The 22,092-nt window shown below is 40.8% G+C and overlaps 1 protein-coding gene across 6 annotated transcripts in view; it reads right to left on the bottom strand.

The window, feature by feature from the left end:
* Positions 1-20,577, bottom strand: part of ENAH (ENAH actin regulator) — a 96,598-nt gene extending 76,021 nt beyond the window's left edge. Inside the window, exon 1 of one of the 6 annotated variants that reach the window (XM_086744470.1) lies at positions 20,316-20,577. In XM_086744470.1, coding sequence (XP_086600596.1) covers positions 20,316-20,320 — 5 coding nt within the window. In that variant the 5' untranslated portion in view covers positions 20,321-20,577. The remainder of the gene's footprint in view (positions 1-20,315) is intronic. The other 5 variants (XM_086744471.1, XM_086744472.1, XM_086744473.1 and 2 more) reach the window with 5 other exon arrangements.
* Positions 20,578-22,092: the final 1,515 nt, after the last annotated feature.

The following is a 22,092-nucleotide window of genomic DNA, read 5'->3' as shown; positions in this document are numbered from 1 at the left end:
AATTGGCATTACAAAAAATAATAATAATGTTCAATTAACTTCAAAATTTTTAAGATAAGAATAACGGGAAAAAAAAACAGATATACAGTTTTAAACAAAAAATATGATTCTGCTTCTAATTTCCAGAAAGCTCACAATGAACTACAATATTAGCAAGTGCTGGACATCACTCATCAGCATTTACTAAAGTTTAGACAAAGCACATATCAGATAAAAAGCTTCATAAACAACATTCATTTTGACAGAGCATAATTAAGTTACAAAACTCTGAACTGAGCTAAGTTATTGAGGTAAAACAGGGAGAACGGCTATATGCACTAACTCAAGTTTGAGAACTCCACTACCAATCAAGTGCTCTTTATCCTATCAAATTTTTTGGTAGCAGCTCTGCAACCTCTGGGCTACAAACCCAAGCTGTTAAGACAGCCCTGTGGATGTTCTCCTGATCGCGCCGTGTACAGGTGTCAGTAACCCTACAGCAATCATCTGGAAAGCGCACTTGGCAGGCTGAGCTAACAGAAAGATGCTGACTGCCAAGTGAACACAGAAAGCATTTGTTTCATTAAGAACTCCGCTGACAGAGGTTTAGAATGCAAGTATCTATTTCAGATTTTCATTTCTGCCTTTGCAGGCCCTGCTAGTTAAGATGTACATGTGGGAGAGCAAACCAACACTCATTTTTTGAAAGGAATGTGATGCTACTGCTAAGAAGAATGGTCACTTACCTTGCACCTCTGGATTTTACTTAGTACAGTAAGTTAAATTCTTTCTGTAGATGCATTCACTAGAGCTGGATAAAAAGACTGGATACTCTCCCCACTTCCATTCCCCTTCTGATCTGTTCTTCCATATTATCTATGAAGTGTTTAAAGCCTAACATTGGATAGGGAGGTAAGCAGTATGAAGTTACTCACTTCAACCTAAAGATACTCAGCAGTATACAGTAGATTAAAGGAACTCCATGAAAAGACTGTAACTACAAACAGTAGCTTGTTGCAACACAAAGGGAAAGCAAAATGAAAGGGTTTCCATGGTTTTGAGCCATTTTGCACTTAGAATTTGCCATACTGACAATTTTTAATGAAAAGTCAGCAAGTTTCTAGAAGCAAGTAATCCATGATTACTAGTTTAAGAGCTTATGCCCTACATGTACCAACTAGCTACACAGAAAATTAGTATTTGATAACACTGTGTAGTAGTATTTCCAACACTTTGAGGATGCTATGAAACACAAACAAGCCGTGTACAAAGGTGGCACACTGTGTCTGTCTTTTCAGGTAGTATTTTTGCTAGGCACAGAAGCCACAACTACTGCTAATTACATCTCAGCTAAATTAATTCTTATGTTACAAACCAAAACAGCTTCAAGCAGAGAATTATTTTCAAGTAAAACACTTTGCTCTGAAAACAATTAGCTTATACTGTAGGAGAAGAACATACTGACTATAAGTCACAAAATATTCCCTAACGCACTAGACTTTCTTGAAGGTTTTTAAACTATGTCGATTACCATTACGACAATATACCTTATTCTGATGAAAACCTGGAGTTTCTCCTGAAAGTCAGAGCAAGTTCAAGCATTCTGGATTCAGTACAGAACTCTGCTACAATCCACCACAGCCTGGGTCAAACTGAAAGGGTTTTAATCAGATGCCTGTAACACGGGTACCTCAGGTAAGCGAACAAAATCTGAAGCATACTGCACTTGCATAACTATAGCAAGACAAGAGTTGATGGTAAAAAGAGGGTTATTCCTGCAAAACCAACCTCCTCCCCTCTTTTAGGTTATTATCAGTAGGCTGTAGCACAGCAGCTTACCCCATAAACTGTTACACTCTACTAGATCATAGAATCATAGAATGGTTTGGGTTGGAAGGGACCTTTAAAGGCCATCTAGTCCAACCCCCCTGCAAGGAGCAGGGACATCTCCAACCAGGTCAGGTTGCTCAGAGCCCCCTCCAACCTGGCCTTGAATGTTTCCAGGGATGGGGCTTCCACCACCTCTCTGGGCAACCTGTGCCAGTGTTCCACCACCCTCATTGTAAAAAGTTTCTTCTTTATATTTAATCTGAATCCACTTCCTTCTATTTTAAAACCATACCTCTCATCCTATCACAACAGGCCCTGTTGAAGAGTTTCTCCCTGTCCTCCCTGTAGCCCCCCTTGAGGTACTGGAAGGCCGCTACAAGGTCTCCCCGGAGCCTCCTCTTCTCCAGGCTGAACAGCCCCATCTCTCTCAGCCTGTCTTCATAGGAGAGGTGCTCCAGCCCTCTGATCATCTTTGTGGCCCTCCTCTGGAACCTCTCCAACTGGTCCATGTCCTTCTTGCGTTGGGGGCTCCAGAGCTGGACACAGTACTCCGGGTGGGGTCTCACCAGAGCAGAGTAGAGGGGGAGAATCACCTCCCTCGACCTGCTGGCCACACTCCTTTTGATGCAGCGCAGGATGCAGTTGGCTTTCTGGGCTGCAAGCGTGCACTGTCGGCTCATGTTGAGCTTCTCATCCACCAAGTCCTTCTCCTCAGGGCTGCTCTCAATCCATTCTCCACCCAGCCTGTATTTGTGCTTGTAATTGTCCCGACCTATGTGCAGGACTTGCACTTTGCCTGGTTGAACTTCACGAGCTTTGCATGGGTCCACCTCTCCAGCCTGTTAAGGTCTCTCTGGCTGGCATCCCTTCCCTCCAGCGCAATCCTTCTTGACATGCTGTCTAGAACATTACCAGGGAATCTCATACTATCCTCACTCTTTTTGCTTTAGTCTTTTCTCTGCAATGCTATTAGTGATGCTAGCAACAGATTGCTCCACGTTGCTTTTTACAAAGCTCATGTTTTCATCTATGTAAAAACTGCAAGCTTCAAGCACGACAGATTACTTTTCTTGTATACTTTGTGTCTGCATTTATGGGGATTTTTTCCCCATGAGAAGATCCTGAACGTCATAGCTACAAGCCTCAGTTTTCAGAAGACTGCAGTTGATGGGCTTATACTGTTCCAAGTTGAATTTCCCTGAAATTACTACCACTGTATTTTCAGCTAATGTTCAGAATCTCAGACTATGGAGGGATATCAATCAGATTTGCAAAAGCCTGTGACCCAGTGGTTACCTCTCAGAGCAGATGTGAGGTTCTAAATGGGGAAGGAAGCGAGCTGTCAGGTTTACAGAGATTCTATGTTTAACCTGAATCTTAAGAAAAACAGTAGCACAAACTATTAGTAAAAACCTACTAACATAACAAATATATCTTCAATATTACTTAAGAAGTAATAATGTAAAATAAATTTAATTTCCTTTAGGTTTTCTAGAGTCTTATACTAATTACCATAGAGAAGTAGCAGATGCTTTAGTATGAAAACGTCCTGTAAATTCTGTCAAAAACAAAGTCATAAGACAGATATACACAAAAATTACTGTAAGGGAAGCAGAAAAGATTTTTTAAAACCACATTGAGATAGCAGCTATCGATGCTACACTCAGAGAAAATACATCAAGTGCAGTTTTGTGATGCCTGAGCTGCATCAGAACCACAAAGAAATGGAGGAGTATGCTTGCTATTATCAGAAAGGACAGCAGTCCAGAAGACAATGCAAGCAGAAAGGAGGACAGGGTAAGAATTCTGAACAATACTGGCATACTGAAAAAATTACTGGAGGAAAAAAACAACGAACCAAAAAAAATCCCCAAACAAACAAACAAAAAACCCAAACCCAGACAGGTCTACATTTAGATATATTCCAGTGAACAGATGTAAATCAGAATGTAACAGACTAGACAACAATCAGCCTTGGCTTTCAAATAATGCAGACCAAGAGGGAAGTAACAACTGGTAGGAGGTTTAAAAAAATCCCACAGTGAAAGACTGGTGATTTTTTAAATTGGTGATTTTCATCTTGAAAAGACTTAGAAGAAACATAAACCCTCACATATACTAAAGGTAGCTTCAAAGAGGAGAACAAACCGTTCTCTGCTGTCTACAGTGAGTGAGTATGGAAGTCTTAATATACAGAAAGAAAGAATTAAATCACATAGTGAGATAAAAACTCCAAAGGTAGTTCAGAATGGGAGTAAGATTCCTGATAGAGGCAATACCATCTCAGATTAAAGACACATTTAACTGAGCTTCCCAAACTGCAGTCTACAGATCACAGAAAGAAAAATCTGTCTGCCCAGACTGCCCCCAGCATCATTTTTCCACAGACCCTCCCAAGACATAGACAGAGAATGCTTACAGATATTGTAAAAACCTGTCCCCTTGCTGCTCTGGAGGTACCACACCACCTCCCTCCATAATAACCAGGCCTGCATCTGCTATCTGCATCTGCCAAAACACATAAAAGTGATCCATTCCATCATTCATTATAGAGCAGTTGCACCTGAGTATCTAAAAGGAGTCACCTAAGTGGACTGTCCCGTTATATAAGACTGGTGACCATTACCTGTCTTTTAGTTATAAAGGAAAGACCAAGATAGACCAATTCAAAGCATCTTCAGAAAAAGTCACATGGTCTAACCCACACAATGAGCAAGAACAATGAGCTAAGTGTCAAAGTTCTTACTAGTCCTATCATAAAAACTGATGAATAAATATTGATGGATCTTAGTTTAGTTGAAGTTAACAACTCTGATTAAGCACAGTATGAGCAGAATGTAGATTCCTGGAGTTTCAGTGCTCCTCTCTGCTAAGCACACTGTTGTAATTACAGTTTCTGTTTCCTTCAAGTGCATGCCCTACCAGCAAGACAAGCACTATCAAGAGTCACACTGATTTCAGGTAGCACAAGCAGTTGTGAATCTAGCTGTTCCAAATTCATTAGCAACCTATGCTTATTTCAAACACCATGACACATTCTGTTTGGCTTATTATTTCCAGTTTTAAAGAATCTGAGAAATTACACACTAATATAGTTTAAGAAAATAACTTGCAGAAGTAAAAAAAAAATACAAAAGTTAAGAACGACTAGAAGTTCTGGATGCTTATATATGAGAGGAGTGACTTATGCTTGTAAAACTATTAAGAAGTCTTGTTATATACTTACTGCTCTCACTCTTCCCATATTTTTTTTTCAGACAACTTGACACAGGAAAAATAGACTGAGGAGTAAATGAACAGCTAGTAGGTTTCTTCATTATTCAACATGTATTGGCTATTTTTCTACAGTAAACAAAACTTGTTCTGAATACCAAATTCAGAAGTTATTTGCAGTTTAAGTATAGTGTCAGAAAATACAGCATTTAAGAGCTTCAAACTTGAACATGCTTATTTTAAAGAAATTAGCAAAAGTTGGAAATTAAAGGAGAAACAGATAGTAAGTTGTTTCCTCCACTGGAGAGCTGAAGCACAATAACTGGTGTACCAAGTCTTCTGACGTTGATCATTTAATCCAAGATGATCTAGGGCCCTTCGTCTTCAGAGGCCATACAATGTTCTCTTTGCTTTGAAGGATTAAGGTATATGCTGAATAATTTTATATTTTGACAGATCAGGCCCACAGCCTTAAGTTAGTCAATAAGAAAACAAGTCAGGACATAGCTAATGAACATCCCTAACAACTCTGAACAACTGAACCAGCACCAAACTCTTCGAAAAATAAAAAGCAGTCAGCTCTGGTGGAAAACACTGAGCCGAGACCATGAAATCATATTCTCTTTAAGGAGTTCCCTACCTCAGGCCTTCCAACCTCTGCAACAGAGCAAGACAACCTAAAACATTAAAAAAGCAGCCTTCAAACTGCAATCTAATTCTTTCTGCAGACTAGAATCCAGTCTCTCTTGCAGGGGAAGAAAAATGGCATATAACCGTTCAAATGCTTCAACATCCTTTCTGCAGAATTCTGTGTATAGTGTATGCATACAGGCCTTAATTGATGACCAAGAGCTGACCGGCTAGTGTGACTCGGCACACACACATGAAGGAAGAATGCATTCACTTCTTTTCAACAGCTGAACAGAACTTCTCACTATTTGTATCAAATCTACAGGATTTGCCCCAGTTTCACTTCAACTGGGAGGAGCAGGGGGGGAAAAGATGATGGATATAAAAAGCTATTTTGTAATAGCTCTATTTACTGAACTTAAAAAAAAAAAAAAAGAAATACTATGCATCACCTATTACTTTGATCTGGCAACCATTAACATGGAAATGGACTGTTGCTTTACATGCTGCATCTTTTTGTTCATTTTTGATTGCTACTCCATTACACTATGAAATACAACACTACAAACCCTCCAAAGCAAAAAAAAAAAAAAAAAAAAACAAAACACAAACAGTGTTTGTTCCTAGTGGTTAATTTTTGCTCTCAATTGTTTGCCTCTCTATCCTGAAGTTGTACTTGAAAAATTTCTGTGGAGATTTTCTTTAGCCCTGGATGCTGACAGCAAAATCATAGCTGTTACTAGACTTGAAGGAAAAAGGAGAGGGTGGGCTACATGATAACAGAAATTAAGAGATTACTCCCGCAATATTACAATTGGATTTAGGGTCCAATTAGATAAAAGTGGAGGGGTAATTTAGGCATCTGAAGATAAAAATACATTGAGTAGTATTTTAAAGCATTTAAAAGTTAAATGATCTTTGCCCTACAACTAGAATGTTTTCAGAACATCCATTTTCTACTTTGAGATCCTTTAAGATTTACCTAAGTAGCCTACAAATGCACTACTTAAAACTTAACATATAAAATTTCCCGATTTCCTGTGCATATTCTAGAAATCCTCCATTCTACATATTAAAATAAGTTAATTTCATTAAAGTCACAAATAAAACTGTTAGCCTCACTATTAAATTATTCTGCCCTCCTCCTCAAGAAGAGGAGGCAGTTTTACAAATGCCTACTGTTTCCTGTTCCAAAAGATGCCATGAAAACCACCCATCATACCACTGAAAGCCACAGACAGTATTCTCGTTCTCGCCAAACAGTTCTGCAACAGAAGCAAAGATTCATCTTCCCAAAACAGTAAGCAAAAAGCACCCAAGCATCCCTGTCTGTGTCTTTAAATCATTTCTAACGGAGCTTGGGTTTGATCTCACCAAATACAGAACGTCATAAGAATTTTTTTAGGTTGCATCATGTTCTCTTTGTGTACACAGAGAAATGGGTTTTATTGCATCTGCTTGAGAACAGGCATGCAATGCTCTGCCATTGAGCTCTGAATTAAGCAGCAAACTACAAGAAAGAAAATGGTATTATTAAAGGCTGCTTGCTCCTTTAATGATGCTTTATATATTAGAGGCATCCCCTTAGCAAAAAGCGCAAGAGAACAGTACTGAGAGATGTTTCAAATCTTTCCTAACTTCATTTTTACTCTTCCTTTTGAATTCTGCTTTATTAAGAAGGCACACAAATAAATTTACAATAACATCAAAAAAAAAACCTCCAGCTATTTACAAATCTACTTCAGACTGACAGTAGTATATTTCAGTTCTAAGAGCAGAAAAAGTGACAGTATTTGACCTGCTAATTTTAGTATCCAACTTAATTTCAGCTTATATTTTGTAAGTTGTCTTTCGAAATCCACAACAAAATTCAGAGAACTGCTTAAAACAAGATGGATTATTATATAGGAAAAGTGTCACAGCACCTAAGACACAATGCAGGTGTTTTATTCTGTATTAAAAATCCTCAGCTTTCAAGTTTCTGTATTTCAGTCATCTATATTGCGTGACAGCCTTTAAAGCAAAGATCAAATTAACATCCTTCTAGCTTTCAAATATTATTTTTGCCTTTTTCGCTACGGAAGTCTAACTAGATTATAAAATAATGCCTTACCAGATGTTGTTATTTGTCCATTACTTAATTACTGGTTCCAGAGCAACAGAAGGTAGTTTTCCCAAATATGCGCTAAACATTTATTCCAGAATTCATCCAGAGCAAATATAAAGAGTTTGGATGCTGAGATTGGTTACTTTTAGCTCTGGGGGGAGAGCAGAGGTAGGGAGGGGAAGCGTTAACATATTCAACCGTCAAAATTAATTCTAATAATTAAAAAGTAACTCGATCTTTTGGTTTATATATTCATATAGTGCCACCTGCAATAACTTTCTCTGCATCACATTTAAAGGCTTTCAAAATTCATAGCCTAAGATTTTTTCCATTCAATACATTTCTCCCTTTTGAACTCTTAACATGTCACTTGGCAATGCCATCCCACCTCGAGGAAGATCACCACCACCCCTTTTTGTCTGGCTGGAAGCCTGATTGTGTTGCACAGGTGTCCCATCCATCTGAAAACAAAGAAAGGCTCTGCAAGCACACTGACGTCACCACAGCTCCAGCAAGCACCAGAATAGAAGCTCAAATATATACTTCATACTACCGTCCTACAGGAAGTCAGAACCATACCCTCCTGTTAAAGTATAAAATGAATGTGTAGAGATATGTGCCGGGAATACAAATTTAATATATCCTGTACTAAGTGACATTCTGTTTGTTGCATAGCAACAGGAATCTACTGCAGAAAAACAATATGGAACTTTTTTTTTTCCACTTGCCAAGCTACAGTTAACCCCAGCCTTCCTGAGAAACAGAGCCTTTACGGCATAAACATTACCCTCGTCACCCATCTAACCAAAGATGCTATGTGCAACACTTACTCTGTTTTACATTAAAATGATTCAGCACATTTAAATATTTGTAAGGAATGGTGCTGCTGAGAGAAAATTGATTGCTACAGTGCATACAGCCAGCAACATTTTAATTCTATCATAACGTCCACAAAAATTTCTCAGATGCATAGAATTTCCATTCTTAAGTGTGGAATGCTTTCATCATTTTATACTAGATTTTTCTCATACTATGTAAAAAAAAATAAAGCTCTCAAATTTTAGAAGAAAAGCCTATGGCTTTATTTCTAAGTAGTTTTGCTTTGTTTTGTCTCTGTTGTGCGTGTTTGTTTGGGAGGTTGGTTTTGTTTTACAACAAAATAAAAATGAGCATCAACCCAAACTACTTTGAATCTAAGATCCGTTATTAATTTTGAAGGTAAACTATGTGTGGACATCTAAACTGTGTTCCTCTTCATGGGAAAGTTTTTGTAAGACAGTATCAATTGCATAAAATCTCTACCTTCTTCCCCGAATAAGGGAGGAGGTAGAGATTTTCCTGAAGAACAGGAAAATTAATAACTCAACTGGTTGGAATATTGAGACATTGATACATCATAAGTTATATGAAAATATGCAACATCACATTAGGGAGATTCCTCCCTCTTTTTTGTCGTTGTTTTTGGTTGTTTGTTTTTGGTTGGGTTTGTTTGTTGCTTTTTTTTAAAAACCCTCCCCATTCCCAGACAAGACCATGGGGCAAGCTCACTGAGAGTTACAACCAAAATATCTAACGACTGAGCTTTGATGCGAGTCCACTCCTTACACCCACCCCAACTACAGACATACTTGAAGCCAAGGAGCTCAGTTCAACTCTGAAGGAAAAAAGCAAGATTTCAAATATACGGATGCCGAATACTGAGACTGTCGCTATATAAATCCCCAAACCTGAAAGCATTCCTAAGAGTTATACTAACAGCTCAATCTTCATCGTAACATCTTTTACAAAATATGCGCACTTTACTTAGAAGAACAAGTTAAGGAAAAAAAAAGTTATGAAGGTCTTACTATATAAGGCTTAGATAATGTAAAACATACCACTAATGAACAAGCTTACAATTCAAAACAGCTAAAGATTTCTCATACCATACAGTCACTTCTCTCCCTCTTTATTCACAACTAGTGAGCCACAGAACAGACCAGACAGAAACCTGATCATAGGTGAAGACTGTGCATCAACTATTGGGAATCAGTAAACGAGTGAACACCTTCCTACACAGGCAGCACACACAAAGGTTAACAGTACGGATCAGGAACAGTGTTTTCTTTTCATTGTTGGGCAGGAAGGCGTGCAAGAGGAGAGGTTGCTTGTTTTGCATTGGTCTCCCCTAAGAAAAGCACACACATGAATTAAAGGCAAGGTATTCAGAATATTCAGAACTGGCTTAACTGTACACTCTTCCATCCTATGATGACTAACTAGGGGCTTCACCAGGGCAAAAATAAAATCCTACTATTAAGTACTATTAAGCATTAGTCATGTCTAAAGATGTAACCCTTGCAATGCAAGCCACTTTTAACTGCATCTTACAGATTTACTATACACAAGTCACACTATTGACCAAGACCATCTCTCCACAAATGTAACACAGATAGGCCCCTCAAACAATGCACCCCGAGCATTTGTTCCAGTGATTCCCAGTAGTCAGATACTTCAAAGGAAAATACACCTTCACACAGGACCAGTAATATCTATAAAGTATTTTCAGTTTTACTTTGACATTTCTCTCTGCAATGCAATCTCCACTTCCTTCATGCAGACATCATGTTTGCAGAGTAATTCAGAAACAAATAGCAATTTAAATAGTATCCTACAGCTGCTTACCTGTTTTCAAGCACCTAATTCCTTATTCTTTGAAATAAGAACTATACCAAATATTGCCACTAGGTCAGACATCAAAACTATGAGCTACCTATAAAAAAAAACAAAAGACACAGCAACATTTACCTGTATCTGCCACACGCCTGCAAAAATCCACACAGTACAAAATCTCCACATGGTGTCTCCAAAGAATTGAATAACTTTCTCAGGAACACAGAACTCAAACGCCTGAAAGCTTGTCTGTGTCCGGTTCCCCGCCACTGCAGCAGTTGATGTAATAAAAGATATTGCCTCTCCTTGTAAAATCTTTGTCTTGTTCACATCCTTAGAGCAACATAGCTACAGTAACAGAATTCATAACTGGCAAGACAATCTTTGTATTTATCTTACTGTCATCCATTTGTGGATTTAGCTACTGTTGGAAACAGTGTCAATTACAGGAACATAGAACTGTTCTATCAGTGAATAAGAAACAAACAGCAAATAAAAAAAAATATACAGGAATACCCACTGGTTTTAAAATTGCCTTTATAATATGCCAAACTAAAAAGCCTGAGATGCACCATTCTTCCAAACTTTATGAGAAGACTATTCTAACATACTGTCAGAACACAAAATGAAGTCCCTGAACCCAGCAGTCCAGATTTCTTCACCTCACAACTTAGTTGTAAGGTCAGATGTGAAGTTCAGCAATAATAATTTTAAGAATAATTCATACATGATGCAGTTAACTGAGCTGATCACTAAACTGAATGCTACTAGACTCATCATACCATACTGTGGAAACCAGAACAATGGTACTACCTCAGTCCTTAAGATTACAGTACAAGATCTTTAGAGTGCAAAATGTGTTTAATTTATTTTTATGTATTTGATGCTTTGGTCTTCTCCTTCAATTTCATGTCAAATTTTTCATCTGAAATCCACTATCACATTTCCACTTAGTAACTAAAAACCCAACAAGACCACTGAAGTGCTACAAAACCTTATTCTCAATTGGTCTCCAAAACATGTAATGCTAAAGAAGCAGGTCAAGTACTGGGTTCAACTTCTGCCTAAGTCTATTAGCAATATCTTACTAAAGTGCTCTAGCCATTCATGTGTTGTTCCTTCTACTCTTCATTAGACACGGATTCCCTGCTAGTTCTCCAAGATTTAACCTACCTCCTCAGCCTTCTCTTGGTCAGAAGAGCATTGAACTGGACAGGTCTTTCATGTCTTCACTCACCCCTCAAACAGCAAGCTCTAACCAAGAGAAAAGTAGTGACTACCATATGCAGTGACTACTGTCTCCATACACTGTTTCAGACCAGATGGTTAATATCTGACTAGTAAGGCAGTTCTGTGTTTAAAATATATTTATTCCATATACATACACACACTGAATGGAGAGACAAAGTATCAGCTGCTCCTGCACCATCCTCGTGCTCTACTTACACCAAAGTGAGTATTCAACTAAGTACATCAGTGTATAACAATAAATTAAGATACAATAGTAGCTTGAGTTCTAACTATATTCAGACACCCCTATAAAAGCAGACGGAACTAAAAAAAAAAAAGTACCTCTAAACCTAATTTCAAAAAAAAAAAATCATGTTTTTGTTAGAGGAGTACATAACTACAACCAAACTATGGCTGCTCTTAAGTAACACATTCAGTGATGAGACTTACACATAAAATGCTGAGCTTTAGCACTGATCATTTTCATAAAAGTGCTGTCATTCACTACTTTGATTTATTATCTCTGCCATAATTAGGTTCATTCGGATTAGGTTTCACTGTTTTGTCAGTCTGGACACACCATCCATTTCAGACAACAGATAACAATGATTATTCTTAAGTTGTAAAGTCTATTTAAGTTAATCCACAGTAGTCAATTGCAGTTTTCTAAAAATGGGCTTTGTAAATGTGTTCAGGAACATAGCACAAGTTTTACAGTAAAGCTTCACTGTGCTCAATTTTAAGTATACATCCAACAAGTTAAAAAAAAATTATTTGTTCCGTTAACTTTGAGTACTTTTATAGAAGAGTCAGCATTGTTTAATGGACGAAGGTTTGCCAAAAGGATCATATACTTTCCTCAAATAACAGGAGAGGAAATAAAAGATGTACACATCACTACGTGCTGTTTATAAAAGACTCCAAGCTTTTAAAAGAAACCAAAGCAGGGGAAAGATATTTTTATAGAACAGGAAAATATACAGAGAAAGCAAGTTTTCAAAACAAGCAGCAGTGTATATTGCTCACTGTAACACATTATTGACACGAACATCTACAGTAGCTAGAAAAGAAAATTTCTTGCTACCTAGGGTTGGAAGCTCGGTCCCTGAAAAAAACACTTAGATTTAACAAAAGCTATTTCAAAAGCTACAGATTTTAAGCAGCAACACTACCAAGTTCAAGGCTCAGATTTACTCAGAGCATATGCTTAAGTCAGATTCACAAAGTCAACCAGAAAGCTGAATGGAACCTAAAAATACCAACCGCCTCTTTCCACCAATGCCAGTAAAAATACCACTAATACAGCAGTATTGAAAGTTTTGTTGGAAATATATGAACTACAACAGAATCCTAATCATCTCCCCATTTAGAATTTGCATTTTCAGTCCCATACAATACGAAAAAAAAGGCAACTTCAATTGAAGTCTCCACAAAATATACAATTCTAGCAGTTATGACCACATATGAAGACATATATTGGTCTATACAACTGAAACACAAAAGCATTTACCAGTAGCCAGACAAAACCACAATAAAACATTCCCTTAGTTACACGCCCTTCAAAAGGTTTCTGTTAAAAATACGCTATCACCATACAGTAACCTGCAATAAAGTGACAGCAGTCAGTGGCCTAAAAAAATTTTAGAATTAAACTATATTTTAGGAAGTCACTTTAAGGAGAATGACACATACATAGAAATTTATTTCCTCTAGAAAGAAAATGAAAATATTCATCCAGCTGCTATAAAACTGCAACTAAGGCATAACAGAGGCTTTAGCTATACCAATGATTACTCTTGTTCTTTTACTGTTCTGCTAAATGCCAAGTTTTAAAACTTTTTCTTTTTTAAACTTGGAGGCTGGTACACCCCGAACACACAAACACCTCACCTTCTTTATGGAATTTGCAAGAAGTATAGATTACTTTGTAACCTGATTCAGGAAACTAAAAAGAAGTTTCAAATTTGTGAAGAATAACAAAAGAATGAGAGAACATTCGAAACAAAATCCCTCCAATCTTGTTTGCACTGCAAACTAGGAGTTTGGAGAGTGCTTCTGGCAGCACACCAGTCCAGCAAAGTAGCATTTTTGTACCACTCCCTGGAATGCAATCAGTTTCCACTCCTCTCCCCTATACTTCACTGGATGTCAGCACCTTTCTTTACCATAATTTAAAAAAAAAAAAAAAGAGAGAGAGAGAGAGAGAAAATAAAAAAACACAACATCAACCTACACACTTAGCAGAGAAGCATACCAGTTTTGGACTAAACTGAAACAGTTTTTACTGTTCTTCCTTTATATAAGCCAGCTTTGCCTGGAGAATTTTCAATATGTGAAACTATGAGCAGATACTTTCTTGTTTCTTGAATACTGCATCACGTTTTCTTTTAATGAGCCCTGCCTAAAGATTACCCATGGAAAGCAAGAGAATCTTACTTTAACTCCTCATGTTAACTTCTGCACTGATTCCCAAAACATGGTGCTTACTACTAGCAGCTCAACTGGAAAGACAAAGTAGATTGACAGTTCATCTCACGTCATGTTGAACAGTGTCATGTTCTCCACCAGGCTGCCAGTAGCATTTGGGCAGTAAAGCCAGAAAAATGTCACATCATCTCCCGGGGAGCAGTTCCATAAGCTGCCCATAAGCATCTACAGAACTGTAACATCAGGAGTAGCACAGGCATTAACACTGTCGAAAGGTGATAAGCATGATTTTAACTTTTTTTTTTTTTTTGGAACTTTTTAAACATTCGTAGTGGAACAGCTACAGTGAAGGAGACTTGTAATAAGTGATAGTAGGGGAGTTAATTAGGAGTATCTGAAATAAAACTCAACATTTTCCTCTAAAACTGGTATCGGTACAGAGCATTTTAAAATGAGGCAAAACTACTTCAGAATCTGTCATTTAGATGTATGTTTTTATTTCTTAAGTTAGAAAATTTGAAAGTTAAAATAAAGGTCGTACAGCCATTTCTAAATGGAAAAAAAGATTCTGTATGTTATTCAACAAAAAAGCTATATACAAATCTCATTCTTTTCCAGGTTTGTGAGAACACATGGGAAGTTACAGCAAGGGAGGGACAGTAGGGCCACAACACTGGCTTGTCATCTGGCTGGTCTAAATACTGACATACAAAAGTGGCTTTGCTCCCATATTAATCCCAAGAGAGATGCCAACAGCCCAAGAACACAAGGTAGTTTTATACAATTCACAAGGACTGGCAGGGAAGGGCAGGGGTGGGGGGAGGGAGTGAGGTAAACACCACCAAAAATTACTTAAATATATTGAAGCTGTTCAACAAGGCTTACGCAACGCGACTTCTGTCTCTGCTACATTTATTTTAGCTACTATTAAAAGTCAATTTTTTTGAATCAAACATAAAAAGCACATATCTTCTGCTTCCTCTCAGCACTATAGCACTCTTAAAACCTAAACACGTCGGGATGTTTAGAGAGCTGGCACATGTACTTCTACACTGCTGAGTGGAAGCAGGCATGAACTGTCAAGAGCAATTCTAGATGAAAGGTCAGAGTACAGAAGGGAATAATATCTGTTTCACAAAATACATCTGCTCTCTAGTAATGAAAGCAAATGACTCTATCCAGTGGTTCGATAACCAGCGTCTGTAATAGTTCTGCATGAAATGCACTGGCACGGCAAGAAGCAGTCCTCATTACGAAGTATTTCCAATCACATGCCTAAGGCAGCGCCGAGCTACGTCACTCAGGGCATAAGTGTGCTAGCAAAGCATCCGCTGAAACAGGTGCTGGAAGAATAATTCCTCTCCTTTTTATGGAAGTGTAGAAAAAACGCTTTCATGCTATAGTGGTCTGGAAGCAGGGCGCTAACTAACTCGGTCTTGTTTTCTGGCCTCCAACAACAAAAAACATGAAGCTCTGAATCAGAGTCAAGAAAAAACTTGTACGTACCCTTCCAGAGAGCATTCCTGAATTATACACACTCCCAGACTGTTTCTAATCTTTAGAGGCTGACAACATAATCACCAAGATGGTCATAAATAGCTTTTCCTAAAAAAATTGTATTACGATTCCTGTACCCTCCATTCACACAGTAATCTTTTAAAGACTTAAACTTTTACTATCAAAATAATCCACTAAACTATCCAGAGTCCTTGAGGGCAAAACAGTTATCAGATTCCCTATCAGGTGGGCAGAAACAACCCCTCCAAAAATTACTTGCAACTGTCAAAAATAAAGTGCTTGCTAAAGACTGCACTTCTATCAGACAGATTACTCAGTCCATCTGTTAGTTTACCTAAGAATAAGGAAAGTAACCTGAATTTTTGTATCCACCTGAAAAAAAAAACAAACCCTGCCTACACCACCAATTTCACTCTTGAGATATGAGCAATTTTAGGAACTGTACTGGTTGTTGTTATGCATATCCAGTCTAATTTAACTGCCTGCTTGCACTTCCAACATTTTGTCAAAAATTTTTGAACTAAATTAAAATTTCTACTTCAAATAGACTATTTGTGTAAGTATTAAAACTAAAGTAAAGGCACAATTCCGAAGTGTTACCTTACATATTGATGTACGCAATAACTTAATGCCACCATTGGAATTCATGGCTTGGCTACTCTGGTATTTTACGACCTTAAATAACTGCCGTTACTGCAGCAGACCGAACTATACTACTGTCACAAATAATACAATGCTCTTGTAGACTCACTTTTCTGGAAACCCTAGGAAACGTGTGTGGGTTCCTTCAAGAATTTCTAGTCCTAATGAAGGTACATGTTTTGTTACTTCTGCCATGGGCTTTCACTCATGTATTAAACACGTAAAAATCCGATGAGTGTGGTATAGGATTTCTTAGCAAAATATTTAAAATATAATGAAGGCTTACTAATCCAGGCACAAGAAAGACCGACTTTTAAATGATAACATGAATTACATTCTAAAGCAACATACTTGAGTAGAAAAGCTGCTGAACGTAAGTAAGTAGAAATTTTAATATGGTTTAGAGACCACAAAATTATTTCTCTTTTTACCCTGAAAACACAAGTGAAGATATGACCTGATTTTCTAAAAAGGCAAAATCTATAACAATTTAGCTGCTTGCCCTATCTAAACACAGAATTAACATTCATACATATGAAACACACAGTAGCCTGTTGCAAACACAAACAAATTTACTGGGCTCTGGAAATACTAGAATTTAAAGTTCTAAAAAATACTGTTTATTTCCCAGTTCCTGCAACTTGGGTAATGAAACCAGACTAAGCAGCCTGCTTTCTGACTAGCACACTAATGAAAAACAATTCTTTCCCACACAAAGAAATGGATGTAGTAATCCCAAGAGAAGGCTGTACAGTTTGATTAAAAAAAAAAAAAAGCCAGTATCTTGGAAAGCTCATTTATTTTTATTGGAGTTAGCATACAAAATGAGCTAGATACAAAAAAAAAAAAAAAGAAAAAGAAAAAAAAAAAAGAGATAATTCAGTTAACCTTCACTGTAGAATCCCAACTCTAGCAGTAGGTTATGTTTGTCAGCTTCCGTAACACATATTTCAACATATGCTTCAATAAAAGTCTGTTCACACATGTTCTTGTACGAATACGCTAAAGTTATGCCATTACTAGAATCGGGGAACCAAACTGTGCTGTTACCTAGATCTTAACTACCTTTTCCCCCCACCGCATTCCAGTCAGCTAGTAAATGGAAACTTCACTGAATATGCCTATTCCTGGATCCCTATTATGAGAAGCGCATTCAGGAAACTGTATTAAGAGCAGTACTTACTCAGCTAACCACAATACAATAAGAGCAACAGGTGTTCATGGGAATCAACTGTTTACCTAAAGTAGGGGAGAGAGAACACACACAAGCCCTATTCAAGCTGGCTCCTGAACCAAGTAACTTCATACTTAGGCTAGACCATTTAACTGGGATATTTAATATTCAAAGTTTATCAGCAGCCTAGAACCCCCAACAGATGCTACTCAAACAGCATACAATTTCAATTCAATACAAAACAGACTTCTACAAGAATTAATTCTTGTGTACTGCTGATGTTTGTGTCTTACTGAACTGCTGACTATTTTATAAGATGAAGATGCTCTTTACAATGATGTTTAGTTTTACCTGACATACAGAAAACCCGTTTGCTCTTCAGTAACCGACCAGCTAACCACCCAGACAAGATGCGAGATCTTAACACGAAATCATCAAAATTAGTTCAGGCTCATGATGGCTCTTGCACATGTATATGCCAAATGACAGAACAGAATCTGTGGGCTTTTGTTTTTTCCCAGTTCATCTCAGAATGACTTCTAGCATTTACTTCTTTTTGTATTCTTCAGAGCACCAACTGCATACTTACCTGCAGAACAGCAACAGCAGAATGCAGTTTATGCATTCTAGAGACCATCAAGATCACAGCAAAAATATGTTTTCAATATTAACTGCTAAGGTTTAACACCACCTGCAAATAGAGGAGCTACATACAAAACGCTGGTCACTTGTCCCATCTCCCTTGTTATGACTCCCCCATCACAACTTGCCTTGACCAGCAAATGCACATTAAAAGACATTGCCTGAACAAAATACAACATGAAGATATTGTTCAAACATGTTTCAGAAACATACCGTCAATCCTAGTCTAAACAAGTCAAAAGAGAGAGCGTGCAGTGAAAGCTTGCCATTGTACTGGAGTTGGACCAATTAAACAAAACTGAGTCAACTTAATAGTGCCTCTATAGAGAGAAAATATGTCCTTAACCACATCATTTTCTTAGCCTGTTTAGTTTAATTGGTACAGTTAGCTTCTTTTTTTGAAAGGCTTGGAATCAAGCGTTCTTGAAGTCAGATTTCTTTGAAATACCAATGACCGCTCAGAGTGGCCATCCAACTTGCAACAACAACTCAATTTCCCTCTTACCAAATGCTCTTTGCTCACGAGCTGGTAGAAAGTTTCAGACCTATAATATATTCATTTGCTTGTATTTACTAACTGCTTCAAGTCAACTATTCAAACATCTAAATAAGCAACCTAAGGGTAGGTTCAACCTAGACACTTTCCTGTTATGCTGGTTAAGAGAAATATTTGTGCTCCCTCCAAGCTGGCAGATGTCCTAGCACACATACAGTTACATCAGCAAAAGAGCAGTCTTGCTGGTAGAACTTACTTAACTTAGTATCAGCTGCACAATTAAAGTACTTTTTGCCAGTACAAAAATCAAATTTATACGGAGCTTCTCAAAATATTTATGCCAGCTCTTGCTAGATTAGCAGCAGTCATTGTGTTAAAGACAGTCAAGACAATTAAAAAAAAAAATCTCTATTTAAAGGATCTCAGTATGAAGTGTAAGTTTTGTAACTTTTTATTTGCAGGGCATCTGACTTCTAGATGAGCAACATGAGTAAGTGAAAATAAATTATCACGAGACAAAACAAAGCTTAAAATAACACAGGACATAAATATCTACAGTTAACAAAGAAAACTAGAGGGAAATACAGAACACAATTCTAAACAAAACAGCAGGGAAATTGTTCCCATGCTTCCCGTTGCAGTGCTACCCTTTCCATTGAAGGTGTACACACACACGGGGGGGGGGGGACACCCTTAAGGTCAAAAAACGTAATTAGGATTTTACTGTTATTTACAGAGAATTCTAAAGGCTTGTCAGGTTTTTTTGCAGCAGAGGAATTGGCTGATTTTCGTCGTACAAATCTTGCCGAGCTATACTCCAAAGGACCGCACGACTTACGGTCATCTTCAAGACAAAGAAGGTTCAAATCCAATTGCAAGCCAGAGAGCATTTTCCAGGGGAAAAAGAAAAATAACAACTCGGTTCTGCCGTTGTTTAACCGAGGGACAGGCCTACAGGGAGCACCGCGTCCCCGAGCAGAGAGAGCAGCGCCCGGGCCGCCCAGCCGCATTTCTCACCGGGTCCTGCACCAATCCAGAAAGAAGATTACGGCAACAGAACGGGCACTAAAAGGAGCTGGGAGAGGAGGGGGGAGGACGGGGACGGGCCAGGCCGGCAGAAAATCGCCTCCAAATGAATGGGCCGGCGGGGAGAGGCAGTCCCCGGCGGGAAGGCACCCACCGCCCTCCCCACCGGCCCCCAGCCGCGTCCACCGCAGTGTTTACATCCGAAACCTCCACGGGCGACACTTCCCCAGCTGCCGAGAGGGGGAACCCCCCTCCCCCCCCCCGCGACGCCTCTTTATTGATTACACAGGGAAAAGCCAGCTGCTGCTGCAATGCAACACCCGCCGGTTAAGGCGGAGGGGAAGGGGGAAAAAAAAAAAAAAAAAACAACACCGAGAGAGAAAGAAAGGAGACGGCCGAGCCGGGCTCACGCCGTGCCGGCGCGCACCGCCGCGGCCAGCCCGCGGGAGCCGCCGGAGCGGGGCCGCCCCCCCTCCCCAACACCCGGCCCGGGCCCCGCTGCCGTCCCCCGAGCGCAACTTCGCCGCCGCGGGGGACGGGGACGGCGGGGCCGCCCCTCCCCCACCCGCCACTAACAATGGGCCCCTCCCCCACCGCAGGGCTCCCCTCAGCCCAGCCCCCTCCCCCGCCGCCAGCCGAGCGCACACCCCCTCCCACCTCACGGCGGCGGACCGTTACAGGCGGGGGGCACGGAGCGCACCCCCCCACACACACATCCCAGCCCGCCCGCTCCGGGGCCGGCCCCTCACCTCATGGCGCTGCCCGCGGTCGGGGAGCCGCTCCCGCTTCCTCGCTCGCTCCGCGCTCTCTCTCCCCCGGCCCAACTCCGCTCCTCGCCGCTCCGCAGGGGCCGGCGCGTCAACGGACAGCGAGAGCCCCGGCCGCCAGCGCCTCCCCGCCCGTCTCCGCCGCTCCCTCCGCCGCCGGGCCGGGCCAGACCACCGCGGGGAGCCGGGGGGTGGGAGGGGACGAGAGAGGTGGGGGAAAGGGGCGGGGAGGAGCGAACCAACGCGCGGGAAGGGCGGGGGGGAGGAGGAGAATGGGCGGGCAGGGGGGAGCGCGGGGGAAGCCGGAGACACCGGCAGGGCCGGGGAAACGGGGCGGGGGGCGCGGCAGCGGCGTGCAGGGGACGGGGCGGGAGGAAGGGGCGGGGGGCGGAGGCCGCGCCCACCGCCGCGCTGCCGCCCGCCCGGGCGGGTGAATGGGGCTCAGCGGCCCGGCGCGGGGGCGGGCTGGGGTCCTTCCGTCCGTCTTCAGGTGAGGCCGCGGCTCCCCGGTCCTCAGGAGAAGCGGTCGCCCTCGGCAGCCCCTTTCCCAGCGGCCCCGTCCCATTGTCCCAGCGGGGCAGGGCTCCGCGGCGAGACCCTGCTCCCGACCCGTCCCCCCGGGGCTGGGAGAAGCGGAACCGGGAGTGCCGGGGCCGGGGCCGTGACCCGGCGGGGCGGGCGAGGGCCAGGCTGGCTCCCGGGGAGACGGGTCCGGGCCGGCAGAGCTCGGCGCCTCCTGGGGCTTCGGGCTCGCCGGGGCCGGTTGTGAGCGGCACCACCAGCAGACCCAGGCCCTTCCTCACCCCGGCCCCTCCGCTCCCGGCGCTGGGGTCTTGGCCGCCCGAGTAACCGGCACCCGGTACAGCGGTAACATCTGACCCCATGTGCGCAGAACATATAACCCTTGCAGCCCGCTGCAGCAGCTCGGCAGGGAAATTACTCTCTGGTTCTTCCAGTTGCCTCTCCGTGCCCTCGGAAGCGTGTGGCCTAAGACATGTTTTCAGGAATACAGCAAGGTTACTTCAGCTTTACATCTTTCCCTAGCCCCGCTAACGTCTGTGCTAAACACAGATTTACGTTTTGCCGTTAGTACTCCCAGTGGATCCAACACACGGAATGCGTAACTTTAACCCAGCTCGTGTTCAGCTCATTTCTGTAAAGTGCCAAATACCCATTCACTTTCATCTCTGTTGATAAAAGTGGTGAGCAAGTATCTTTGCAATTTCCAGTGACGTGAAGGCAGCTTAGTGCTTCTGCATCTCTGAGGGTAATGGTTTTAAACCAGAAGGAGGTAGATTTAGATTAGACATTAGGAAGAAATTTTTTGCAGTGAGAGTGATGAAACACTGGAACAGGTTGCCCAGAGAGGTGGTGGATGCCCCATCCCTGGAAACACTTGAGGCCAGGTTGGACGGGGCTCTGAGCAACCCAATCTGGTTGGAGATGTCCCTGCTCCTTGCAGGGGGGTTGGACTAGATGGCCTTTAAAGGTCCCTTCCAACCCAAACCATTCCAAGATTCTAAATTCCATTGTTTTCTAGTGTTTAGTTATTAAAAAAGTATTGGAGGTGAGAAATAAATGCATATATACCTTCCTTATTAATTTATAGACTTTGAGATACAAAAAGGTAAAGAATTTTAGAAATATATATATATATATAGCTTCCTTATATGTATTTTTATCTAGGTTTCACATATTTAGGGATTTTACCATGAATCTCAGTTATTTGATGCTATGCATGCAACCTCTTCCTTGATTA

The sequence above is a fragment of the Chlamydotis macqueenii genome, chromosome 3, assembly GCF_036417535.1.
Source record: "Chlamydotis macqueenii isolate bChlMac1 chromosome 3, bChlMac1.mat, whole genome shotgun sequence".
NCBI classification, from domain to species: Eukaryota; Metazoa; Chordata; class Aves; order Otidiformes; family Otididae; genus Chlamydotis; species Chlamydotis macqueenii.
The sequence above is the reverse complement of the archived record's forward strand: the minus strand, read 5'-3'. Positions and strand labels throughout refer to the sequence as shown.